Below are 12,917 nucleotides of genomic sequence, written 5' to 3'. Positions count from 1 at the left end.
CTAGAGTCTTAAGACAAAACTACTACAGTCTCCCAGTTAAGTGTAACCTTTTTTGAAAAGTGGTCCTTTCTACACTTGGATCCAATGAGGAAGCATTTGAAGATATTCAGGTTAATTGCCTTTAATATGATGAAGAACCAAGAGATTAACTAATGCTGCCCGCCCCCCATGTGTCGCCTTCACCTTCTCAGGACCGATTAGCCAAAGTGACGTCGGCATTTTGCTCATGCACCTTTTTATGTGTCTGTTGCTCACTTCCATAGTACTAGTAGGAATCATCTCTGAGAGTACTATGCCACTAATCCTTACTCCCCCTCCCAATTAATGACACCCCATGCGAGTCTCCGATGAAAGGCACATTATTAATATTCAAGGAAAAACCCTTGTAACCATTTTAACAGATACAGCTAACAATGAACTAAATTTGCTTTGTGCAAGACAGAGAGTGAGCATCCCAAATTAGTTTATGTAAAAGCTGAAATCCTTCCCTGAAAGGTCTCAGTACCATCCCCAAAGAATATCCCGATCATCAGCAGTGCCGTCAAGACTCCCGCCAACATTATCCCCTTTGTTGTCTGCGATGTAGAATCAAGCACATCTGGCAAATGTCCTGGAGCTCACAATCTCTCAAACGGCATCTAATTCCCAATGGTGAAAGAGAACGCCACTGCCTAATCGCGCTTCTCTTCAAAATAGCACCGACTTTTCTTCAATCAGAAACAATGGCTTGGTTTCATAAAAATATCACACGCTGGTGATTATTTGCAGAGAGTCCCTTTTTATGCTTGAACCTGTGGGTCCCAGACAGAATTCAAAATTAAGACCATGGACCTCACTTGAATGTGTGCTTGGTTCAGTGGGCAGTGGAAAGAAGGGCTGTGACCTGGCCTGTGCTGTCTGGAGCCTTTGGGAGGAAGAGGAAGATGGTGGTAAGAGCTACCACTGATTGGACATCCACTATCACGTAGGAGGAAGTCCTGCTGTCAGCCATATTTGACAAGCTGAGGCTCAGTGAGTTTAAAGAATCTCCCCCAGGAAATTCAGCACAGATGGGAGTCATATTCAGGCTCACCTGAATGCCAGGCATGTTCATAGGGGACAGGCAACCGCCCCAGGCAACTCTAGAATATGTCAGCTGCAGACTGTACACCTGAAAATGGAAGGCCAGCTTAGTCTTCAGAAGTTTAAACATCCTAGATGCTCAACAGAAGGAAACCAAGGGGCATATGGGATGTGGGATGTTATGGCCGTTATGAGCATCCCTGCTGCGTCCCAGGGATAGGCCTCCACCTCCCGTGACACCAGCAGCCCTGGTAAGGAGTTCTCCTGATCATCCCCACTTCACAGATGGTGAGATGGAGGTGCGGTGGTTCAAGGTCAGCAGAGCTGAAATTAAACCCAGGGCCAGCTGACTCCAAAGCTAAATAGCCATAGCATTGGGGCTGGCTCTGAGTGAGAAGGTGGGGTTTGCTGGTGGGGGAACCAATGGCCTTCCCAGTACCTGAGATGGAGCAGTCTGAACTACAGATGGCTGCTTTGCTAAGATGGATCCTCTGCTTACTTTATGTTCAAAATCCAGCTCGGAAAGAGAGTCCTCCAGGGCTATAAAAAGTCAAGACTCCCCTCATCTTGAAGCAGCTGCTTCCCCCAAGATGGCCAATCCCAGGCCTGACCCTCACACCATCAACCACGGTCCATCCAGCCAGGGCTGGAACCCTGATTTTCCACTGACAGCTGCAGCTTCTGCCCCAAACCCAGGCTATCTCTCCGTGGAGCCTCCCTGGGGTTTCCTGTAAGTGGGCCAGTGAGGCTCCCGCACCGCCCCTCCCACTGCTAGCTCTCTAGCAAGACAAAAGGCAATTTACCCAAATGTTATAATCACCTGGAGGCTGGCATGCAGGGGCATCCCTGCTTTATCTGTGGCATTGTCAGCAGCACCATAATGAAGGCTTTGTAGAGGGATAATATCACACTTGTAACTGCCAGATAAAATGCCCTTACAGATCACACATCCCTCCTAGCAGACGTGGATATGTGCCGTCAGCAGAAGGCACAGGAAGGGACATTAGGGACACTGAAGCCTCTACTGTGCCAGAAACTTAGCCCATCCCAGCCTTTGAGGAATGCTATTTTCCCTACTTGACAGATGGGGAAACTGAGGCCCAGGGAGTATGTTATTTGCTAACAGTTATGCCTCTGTTAAAGGGAAGAGCCAGCATTTGAACCCAGGTCTCTCTGATAACATAGGTAAAGCTATGGGGCCCGCTTCCCAAACAGAAGTTGGCCTAGGAAGGGTAAGGCTGGTCCATTTGAAAGCTACCCACGGGTCCCTGTCGAGATCCATGCTTGGTAATGACAGCCTGCCCTGCTTGCTGCCCCTTCCTGACCTACAGAACTGCCCACTGTCACCCTCTCACCTAGCCACTCCAAAGGTCTTGGAAATCCCCTTTCCAACTACAGGACCATGGACTATGCTAACAATGCTTCCCTGCCCCCATGGCAGCCTCCTGAAGGCATCCAGAGGCCATAGCTTCCCCTTCCGCAGCTGGAATCAGCCTGGCCAGCATGGTTTATTTTGTCTCCTTTAATGGAAATGAGTGCAAGGCCAGAACCCATGGGCAGAAGCCTCACCTCCCTTCCTCAGTTCAGCTCTGGAAGTCAGGGAGGGTACTTAGCTGAAGTTCATACCTAGATCTGAGGGCCACAGGTCAACTCTTGGAGATGCCACTGCGAGCTGGGCACCTTTGAGCAGGTGGCTTACCTTCTCTGAAATGCAGAGTCGTGTGAAAGATGGGAGTAGTAGAGGACCTGTCATGTAGAGTTACAGTGAGCATGAAACTGGTGCAGGCAGTCTAGGGGAACAGAGCCTGCTTCTGCCCATGGGACTGTGCACACCATGATCACGGGAATGGTGATTTTGTACCACGGATAGAAAGTCAAAAGCAGGTACATCCTTCTCACCACACAGCCAGAGAGCCAGGGTTCCTTAGCAGGCTAGTCTCTGGCCTCCACCCACCTGTTGTTGATACTGCTTTGAAAACCGAACCTGTGGCCTGCTGTTCCCAGATCTCTCCTTGGTGTTTGGTTTCGGGGCACAGGCCCCTCATCTTCATCCTTTCTTATCAACCTTCAGATCCCCTGACACCCGAGACTCGGGTCTTTGCTTTTCTCCTGTGTACATGAGGGCTTCATGGGACAGCACAGAGCTTTCCCCAAAACCCCAAATCAGTGCAGGATGGAGAAAAGCACAGGCAAAACAGCAGACACAGGAAGCCTGGGGCCTTCAGGGAGCCTAGTGCTCAAATAAACCACAAATGACATGTGGAAGGCAGTCCAACACACTTCCATGTGGCCTGTGATGTTCATGCTCACATTTAATTTAAATATTTAGTATGAGGTTCTTTCTTCCAAAACTAAGAATGCCCTCATTTCTCTGGTACCAGAGCTTGCAGTGTGCTGAATGTGTGACTGTGTCCTGTGTGCTTGAGATAATGGCCCAGAAAATGAGGTGCTAAGGTTGACCTTCAAGAGCAAGAGATGGGGTTTGTTAAAAGAAAGGAACGGAACAGTAGGGGTCCTAAGATTTAGCACTATGACCTGCTTGTGTGTTAGAGGCTGGGGGAGGACTCAAGAGGGCTTCCCAAAGCAGTGGTGTCCAGCAGGGCTTTCATGGGTGTCCGAGTGGGTCTGAGCTGTGTGTTCAAGACAGAGGATGAAGTGAATGAATGCTGGTTAGGGTGTTTGGCTTCCATCCCTCAGACAGTGAGCAGTCAGGGCCAGAGCTGCAGAAGGGCTTCTCAGGAAGTGGAGCACGGCCACACCACGGGCTGCAGGGATGAAGACAGATGTGGCTCTGTCGCTGCACCACATCTGTTGCTGGTGAGCCTGTGGAGAGTCTTTGGTTCTGAGCCTGAATCCCCTCCCTGTGATCCAGAGATGGTAACACTGACCTTTAAAACCAGTGTCGAAGAATAGTTCCCATCCCTCCTGTTTGTCCTGGCCACCCAGCCTAATCTGGCCTCTGCCAACTGAGATGTGGCTTCCATCATCCACGTAAACAAGAGATCAGAGCAAAAGGAGCAGATGCTATGAAATCAGTCTGCCAGGGTGACCTTGGCTGTGGTACTCAGCTTTGCTGAATTGTCCTATTACTATAGCAGGCATCCTGAATGTGGCCAAGAAACACAAATCAGTTATTAGTGCTCGAATAATAAGCGTAGGGAAGCAGGAAGAATAGAGTGGTACCAACAGTGTGAGTCTCAGGCACCCTCCACTCAGCGTGCACTTGGTCTGGGGTGGGAGAGAGGCCAGGTGCACTCCTGAATGCCTCCTGTCTGTCCACACTGGACACAGATGATGGTTCTAGACTAGTATCACTCACAAGTCATGTGTGTTTCGCCACCTCAGCAAAAGGTTCTCTTCTTTGTTCCAACATGGTCAAAAACTGTGGCACTCAGAAAAGTGTCCTTCTAGCCTAGGGCCTTCCTAAAGAACTTCTAAGTTTCATTTTTTTTGTTTGTTTGTTTTGGGGCACTTTCCCCCTTACTCAGCAACTGAAGCACTCACAACTTCCACCCTAAGCCACACCAGCCAGACTTTCAGAAGTATTCATGAGGTCCACTGAGGGAGGGCATGTGTTCCTGGGGTGCCCAGCACCTGACCCCAGATATGCTTCCTGAGACTCTTAACTCACCTGTCCCCAATGAGAGCTCCTAAGGCGCCCCAGCCTTGACGCCTCTGTCCCCATCATTTCAATATATTAAAACAAAACACAAGCTCTGTTTACTGTTGGGTCTCTCTCTCCAACTCTACATGGTCCATTATTTGACTGTAGTTCTGTTACTTGGGAGGGGATGTGTATAGCAGAGAATTCTGGCAAAATGAAGAAACAGCCTGCAAATAGATTTCAAGGATAATAAAATTGTTTTGATTTCTAGAATTAATAACTAATCAAGTTTGAATGCATTAATTATAATATTTATTTATTTCAGTCTTACCATTTCCTTTTTTATTTCCAAGCCTCTTATATCTGAATGGGCCTTGGCAAGCTTGCGGATGCTGGGTTCTGCGGCTCTGGTTACCAAGGGGTGATGTGGCTCTGGTTACCAAGGGGTGATGTGGTTTGTCCTAATCCACTCCCAAGAGGATACTTCACTAAAAGGAGAGACAAGAACAGCCTACGGCATCTCACCTGCCTGCAGCAGGCTCTGCCTGGGCAGGGACTTCTCAGTCAATATTGACAGTACTGAGGTCTTCGCCTCTGGTCACCACCACCAGAAAAGTTCCAAGTCTCCTTTTTGTTGGGAGTTGTGAAAGGAATGCTAGGGCATGGTGGCAATGGTCCACCTCCACCATCTCATGCATTTGTCATTTGTACTGAAGGTGGGGCAGAGCTATGGGGTGGATGCCTGCCATGGGGTGAAAGTCTAATTTGATTTGTAACTCCATCCCCATCTGGACTCCTCTTGGCATTGACCCCAGGAGTAAAGGGCAGTGTCCTGTGACAGATGCTCTCTGTTCCAGAGCCTGGCCTGGCCCTGGACCCACTGCCAGCCTGGCCTTTTGGATGACCAGGTTGGCTGTTCAGGTTGGCAGTGTCTCTTCCCTGTATTTGGATCTCATACACTCCAACTTCAGGTACATACCCACTGCCACACTCAGCCAGCTCCGCACAGTGTGCAACACATATATGAGAATTACATGCATTACAGTGTGTACCTTCCACCCTCAAACATAACCACTGGCACACGCACAGGCACACAGAGTAGAAGGGGCATTTGTTCCCTACACACACTAGCAGCTTCATTGAGCCTCCCACTCTGCCCCAACAGAGTAAAGAAGGAAGTCAGTACATCTCCTAAGCCTTCCTTATGGTAAGTGATGCAGTCCCTTCTCTCATTGAGGAGGGATGAATGCACACACACACACACACACACACACACACACGCCCGTGTGCATGCACATACACATGTACACACCACATGCACACATATACATACCCACATCACATGCACGCACATATACACGCACACACACACACCATACACATGCATGTTCATATACATGCATGCATACACACAACCACCACATCACAATACATGTACATGCACATGAATGCACACGCGCACACATATACTCACATGCACACACAAAGCTCAGCCCCTCTAGGCTCTGGCCTGGGCTGCCTTCCCTCCCTGAGGTCTGCCGCTTTGCTCATTCTGGGTCTCCTCCCTTTCCCAGTCCACACCCCTCCCCTCACATTAGTGGAATCTGCATAGGAGTGGTGACCACAGGGTTACATAACCCAAAGGTGTGCCAAGAGCCCAGCTTGTGGGTGCCCAGTGACCCCAATTTACCTGTTTGCCCACCACAGCTCACCTGCCCCAACTTGTCCTCTGAGCTTTGAACAGAACTCATTAGCTGAGCTGTGCCTCTTGATCCTCATTGTGCCAATTCTGAGTAAAGACCTCCTCCCTGTGGTTCCCCCCACCCCATATCTGGCAGGGACCCAGAAGTCCCAAGGGTACACTGGTGAGTCCCTTAGGGAACACACCCTTGCGAGCATCCAGTTTGGGAATTAAAGACCCACTGGAACGATGTCTAGTTTCACCTCCTCCGTGTTCATGGAGCCCTTCTTCCTGGCTAGGCCTCCCCTGCCTTCTGTAGGAGGTCTGGTTCAACCCACTGTGCAGATGGGATCCTGCCTCAGAAATGGAGAAGGGCTGCTCACCCAGCAAGTGGGTGGCTCTTCATCTGACCCAGGTCTGTCTGGTTCAGAAGTTCTACCGTGTAAAGACAACTAACTTCTGGCTTCTCTCTGGGTCTTTGGCATTCTCTGTGCTCCAAGAGTTGTCCTAAGCATGTTTCAGACGTGACTTCATGGCAAAGCTTCCTGCCAGAGACATTTTTAGAGGGGCAAACAGGCCCAGCAAGGTGGCAAACTCTTGCCTAAAGTAGTGGCACAGAGCTCCAAAGCCATACTGTGTGGGTGGGTGCTGTATATATGTGTTTGTATGCACTTTCTTGCATGTTGTACACAAAGAGAGGTCAGAGATAACTTCAGTTACTTTCTTCTATTGCTCTTTACCTTATTAGTTTTGAGGAAGGGTCTCTTATTGAACCTGGAGCTAGTCAGCAGGGTAGTTTCATCTAGACGACAAGGGCAGCAAGCCTCAGGGATCCACCGGTCCACCCTATCTACAGTGAAGTTACACACTTACACAGATGCTGGTGCCTGCCCCACTGAGCCATCTCACCAGCCCTCAAAAGCCACACTCTTAACCAGTGTGCAGCCATACTGCCCCCCTCTCTGCTGTTTTCTTGCAGCCATCCCTCTTCTTGCCTCAGTGTCATGCTAACCTGCAGACTCAGCTGCTGCCACCTTCTGTGACCTGTGCACAGCTTGGCAGGCCTGGCCCATATCTGGCCTATGCAGGCTGGTCCTCCTCCGTCTTTGCTGGAAGCAAAACCATAGGCCAGTCAGGCTTGGCGGTCCTGCAAATGGTTAGTCCTCAGGTATGATCCTAGGCCAGGTGGTGAAGCGCCCAACCTATGGCCTCAGGACACAAAAGGCAGCAGCAGCTGGCAGTCCTGGGCCTGTACTTGGCAACTTCCTACTATCTGAGGAGCTCCATCTGCCCAAGGAGGGAGGATAGTCTTTTTGATCTCAGTCCCACAGAGTGAATCTATTACTTTTATGTCCCTAAGTTTACATTTCTTTATTCATTTGTTCACCATATAGTTATTAAGCACTTTAAATGCTCTGGGTCTGTGCTAGGCCCTGATGGTGTGGCTGCTGTTTGAAGCAACCATGACCTTGGCTTCACTGTCAAGGAAGTCTGGCATTCAGACAGGGCTTGTGAGGGTGGAGTGGCGGTAAGCGTGAGGGCCCCGTCTACACACATCATGAGGTCCTTTGTGTCCAGACAAGTAAATGCATAGGCCCTTCCCCAATCCCATAGCCTTTACCACTATAGGAATTTAGACTTCTGAAAGAAATCTCAGAACATCACACCTAGATCAACAGTTGCTTGTGTTAAAAGGAGTAATCTGGTGTCAGGATTTAAAGTATACCACAGCCGGCATGTTCTTGTTTAAGGCCTTTTTTGATTCTTTTTTTCGCTGAAGACGGAACTTAAGTTCTCCTTGTGCTCTACCACTCAGCTGTATCCTAGTCTGGTGTTTGAGAAGGTCTAGGTATCCCAGGCTAGCTGGAAACTTCCTGATTCTCTAGCTGCAGACTCCTGAGGCAAATCAGGATGGAAAAGGCTTATTCAGATTGACCTTGCAAAGCATTTACTAGGCACCTATGTGTGCTAGGTGCAGTGGTCCCTGCACCAAGAGCTTAGATCCAGGCCAATGATTCCCAACCTTCCCAATGCTGGGACCCTCTAATATAGTCCCTCATGTTATGATGACCCAACCATAAAGTTATTTTTGTTGCTGCTTCATAAGTGTAATTCTACTACTATTAGGAATCATAATGTAAATACCTGATATGTAGGGTATCTGATATGCAACCCCCAAAGGGGGGTTCTCTAATGGGAAGGGTGGCGTTATCTAAGAAAGGATTTTAGATATCTGATGTGAGGGGCCAAGGGAGACAGTGAATGTTTTCACTTGGGCAACTGGCTGTGCTCAGGGGTCTGGCTTCTCTTGGCGAGCACGACTCGGTTTTCATGCATTTGAAAGAAACAGTCGTTTTATTTGAGAGCAGTTGCAGTCACATGCCCAGTGTGAGGATCCTACAGCGATTCTCAGCATGCCACATGCCCACGTCCTCTTATTCATAGTCACTGTTGTGTGACACACTTGGCAAATTAGTGCATTTGTAGCGATACTAGTGTTGGTGAACTAATTTAACTAAGGTCTAAGGCTTATTTCAATCCCCTTTCTTTCCCTCATGTCCACTCACACATAGTTGTGTCTTTGTGGGCTCCTCTGAAGTGTGGCAGTTGCTCCAGTTTTTCTGTTTTATTTAGTGGGTTTTGTTTGTTTTCACATGGGGTCTCATTATGTAGCCCTGTCTGGTCCAGAATTCACTATGAGCCCAGACTAGACTGTCTCAGAGATCACCTACCTCTGCTGCCTGAGTGCTGGGATAAAGGTGTACGCTACCATGCCTCACTAGGATTTTTGTTTTGGTTTGGCTAGAAACTGATCTCTGCAACTAGGCTACACCCATAGGTGCTGCTTTTCTTGTTTGGGGGGCAGTTTTAAGGAGCACTGGTCATGTATTTTGTAGGATGTGCCTTGATGCAGAAAGTTTAGATGTTTCTCTTCCGATCAGACTGTGATTGTAGGGTTTGGGGAGAAAGCCCACAAAGGTGAGAGCCATTTCCATCCAAACAGAACCAGGAGACAGGTTCCCTGGAATTTGCTTGCCACTGTCCTGAACCTTGGTCCTAGCTGAGATCAGTTTCTCCATTGCAAAGTTACTGTGTGTGTATATGTGTGTGTGTGTTTTCTTCTCCCTTCTTTTGGGAGATGGTCACTCTGCAAGGCATCTATTCAGATATTTGTGTATTTTTGCAATATTTTATGCTAGAATTTTTACTTTTAAAGTATAAAAACAGTGTTTTTAGGAACCTAAAAATCTTATATTTCAATGAAAAAAACATATAAAAATCACCAAGACATTATACTGCAGGGCAGGATAAAAAAAGCAAGGATTATTTAAAAATTTTTCTGTGATCAGATTACATTAAGGAAAGAAGATTTGGAGAACACCAAAAAACAGGAAGGAAAACCACACTTCCCAGAGTTACCCCAAATAGTTTTATCACTTTTAATTTTTTTCAAGCCACAGTTTTACATGGAGCAGGGATGTCTGTATAAAAGTTCATGGATTTTTGTTGTGGGGAGGTGTTTTGTTTTGTTGCATTATATTATTATTCTGGCTTATTATCTCATCAAAAGCATTTCTCCTGTGTTGCCATATCGACTTCACAACTATCATTTTCTCTGGCTGCTAAATATCCCCTCCCCGTGCTTACAGTGAGAGCCCACTGCTTCCTCCCCAAGCTGGAAGGTTGCTGGCATGGACAGTGTTTAGAAATCATTTGTTAAATGAATGAATAGACAACAAAGTAACCATTCCCTAATTTAGAAATCTACATCGTTTTCTGTTCTCTCGATTCTAAACAGTATGGAGACAACTACTACATTGCTTCCTTAGGATGGTGTCTCAGAGTGGCATCACCAGGACAAGATCCAAAAACTTAGGATGATGTTAAATGCACCAAACCAGAAGTCTCCCTCCCGCCCCCACTTCCCTTTGCACCACCAACAACTCTGCCAAGGCTGATCATTTACAATTGATTAAGGAGTTCGTGGGGGTGTTTTCCCCATCTTTTTTGCTTTCTTCCCCTCCTCCTCCCCTCCTGCCAAAAAGGAGGAAAATTACCCGAGAAGGTGAAGATGTTCTCAGACAATCATATTAACATATTCCAACAATCGCAATTTGCAAAATAGTAATCACTACTCTCGGGCTCCAGGAGGCATTAATCAAAGCTACAGGTTTAATTCCATTTTAAATATTGATGAAATGTGCTCCGGCAGCCTCACCCTGGCGTGGCAGGGCCAGGGGAACCGAGGAGGTGGAGGGAGGGTGGAGGAGCAGCTGCCCGAGGAAAGGCATCTGGGATTCAAATTGGTGGCTGTGCAGCCAGGTAGAGAGTAAACCGAGTAGTGAAGAGGGCTGTTAAGTCCATTGCTGTCAATTTGTAACCATCAGGGAGGGGCCTGAGGACTGGTTCAGCACAATACACCCAGTTTGTCTGGTTTCAGGGGTTACCGCTGAAGAGGCTGCAGCTGCACTGATTCGAATAGCCTGGAGACTTCAGAACTGTAATTATCAACCAGGCTGCTCACAGTGTGGCGAAAGTGGGCTCCACCAGCGGTTAACTCCTTGTGTGCTGACAAATCAGCATAGCACCCCACCACACACCCTTGGGTTGCCAGCCTTAGCTAGGACATTCAGGCAGCCTGCTAGGGGAAACTGAGGCCCAAGGGCAGAACCTTGGTCATTCTCCCAAGGGCAGAACATGTTCTCACTAGCAAGCCCTTTCTCTTGAGTCACATTGAGAAATACTGAAGGTAGGTAGGGGCTAGCATGAGGGTCACCTACCAGGGGCTAGGTAGCTCTTGCAGAGGCAACTTTGGCTCTCACATCATCAAATTTGCCCTGGGGTGAGAAGTTAGGCTTCAACCAATAAGTTAGCCTTACAGCCAAGATGAACCTGGCTGAGATTCCAGAAGCTGGGGATCTAAAACCTTAGTTCTGGGACATGATCTCCCCAACCCCTGCTGTATTCTTACAGAGACCTAATGAGCTGCAGGGCTTGTGTGACACATTCAGGTATCCATGAACTTCTTCCCAGTGTGGGCCTGGTGACTCTAGGGAGTGTCCCTGGGCAAGGGTTGGAGGAAGTTTTACTAGCCTTCTGCTTTTCAGCTTTCAGTGAGTCCCCTTGGTCCTTAGATTCCAGCGTTTGTCACCTGAAGAGAATGGGTGGAGGCAGTGGGTTAAGCAGAGGTAGGGAGAAAATGCCTCTATTTCTGTGGCCCAGAGGAAGACATCCTGAGGAAAGGGATGGACAGGAAGGACAGGCAGGTGGTAGGGGGTACAGGTGAGTGAAATGTGTGCTTCTCTCAGAACAAAACCCAGGCAAGTTCTCCCATGTATCCACAAAGGCAGAAGTCCCACTCTGCCTGGTGTCCCTGGTTCTGGGAAGCTGGAGGTAACCCTTGGAGAACAGAGTCAGCCGTGAGAGCAACCAGCTACGGAACACGAGTCAGTGGTAACAAGCAAAGAACTAGCTGTGCATTTGGCCACAGGAAAAGTGAAACGGACCCAGATCGAAAGAAGTCCCACACAATGCAACTCACAGCACAATGCCATTTCTGTAAATTAAAAACACATTTGCACACAAAGCAAGAGGGCATATTTTACAAAGCTGCATGCATTTTTAGGGGTGCATGCCCTGCTATTAGAGTGGGTCCCTGTTGTGCTGGGGGAGGGACTGGGTGTGTGTTTAAAAGAGAAAGAGGGAGAAAAAGAAAATCAGATAAATTCACAGAGGGTCCCATACAGAAAGGGAGGGGGCGCTGCTTATGGACTGAAGATCGGTGCTCACTCGATTGTGAAGCTTGGAAAAGCGTCAGCCATGGGCTGAGATCCTCCCGGCTCTCCCACATGCTGACCAGGAGGCTGGGCACTGTGGCCAGACCCCTGGGAGCCCCTGTCCATCTGCACGGTGGTGGGAAAGATGTAGTTGTGGGGAGGCCATGCGACAGATGCATTCGGTCTCTGAAAGGATGACACCAGCAGTCCCCTCCGTGTCTCCCACGGTCTCCGAGCACTTCTGCCGAAGTCTGGCCCAGTGTAAGCAGGCTGCTGCTTGTAGGTTGTCAGCAGGTGCATGTTTGAGTGTGAGGCTGCCATTCCACCCAACAGGATCAAATCAACTCAGGGTGGCCAAATACTCTTGGGCTGTCTTCATCAGCTCCGTCCTCAAACCACACACTCTTCTCTAACTTAGTGGTCCATTTTCCCAGTCTAGGAGCATTGCTGAGGGATGCTATAACAGTTACACAAAGATCAGCTCCAGCCGTTCAGAGTCAACAGTTGGTGCTGGAAGGCACCCAGGCCCCAAGATCCCACCTGGGGGTCTCCCAGGCCAGGGCCTGAGGGTCCTGGCGAGCACAGGGGTAACTGTCCTCTCTCCCTGCAGATGATGACGAACATGAATGGATCGTCAGGACCTGCCGCAAGGGCTGGGCAGAGAACCCCGCACAGAAACCCACGCTGTGAATGCCTCAGCCTCAGCTGCTTCACCAGAGATCCCCTCTGCCCACATACAGGCTGCTGTTCTAGCTTCGGCTCAAGTTTCAGAATAAAGGTTTCCTGCACTGCA

General features: G+C 48.7%; 1 protein-coding gene across 1 annotated transcript in view; it reads left to right on the top strand.

Moving 5' to 3' along the window:
- The window catches only part of Morn5 (MORN repeat containing 5), a 28,111-nt gene extending 15,194 nt beyond the window's left edge, over window positions 1-12,917 (top strand). The window contains exon 5 of the mRNA XM_048432267.3: window positions 12,735-12,917. Coding sequence (XP_048288224.1) covers window positions 12,735-12,814 — 80 coding nt within the window. The 3' untranslated portion in view covers window positions 12,815-12,917. The remainder of the gene's footprint in view (window positions 1-12,734) is intronic.

Source organism: Myodes glareolus, chromosome 21 (genome assembly GCF_982192425.1).
Source record: "Myodes glareolus chromosome 21, mMyoGla1.1, whole genome shotgun sequence".
Taxonomy (NCBI): domain Eukaryota; kingdom Metazoa; phylum Chordata; class Mammalia; order Rodentia; family Cricetidae; genus Myodes; species Myodes glareolus.
The sequence above is the reverse complement of the archived record's forward strand: the minus strand, read 5'-3'. Positions and strand labels throughout refer to the sequence as shown.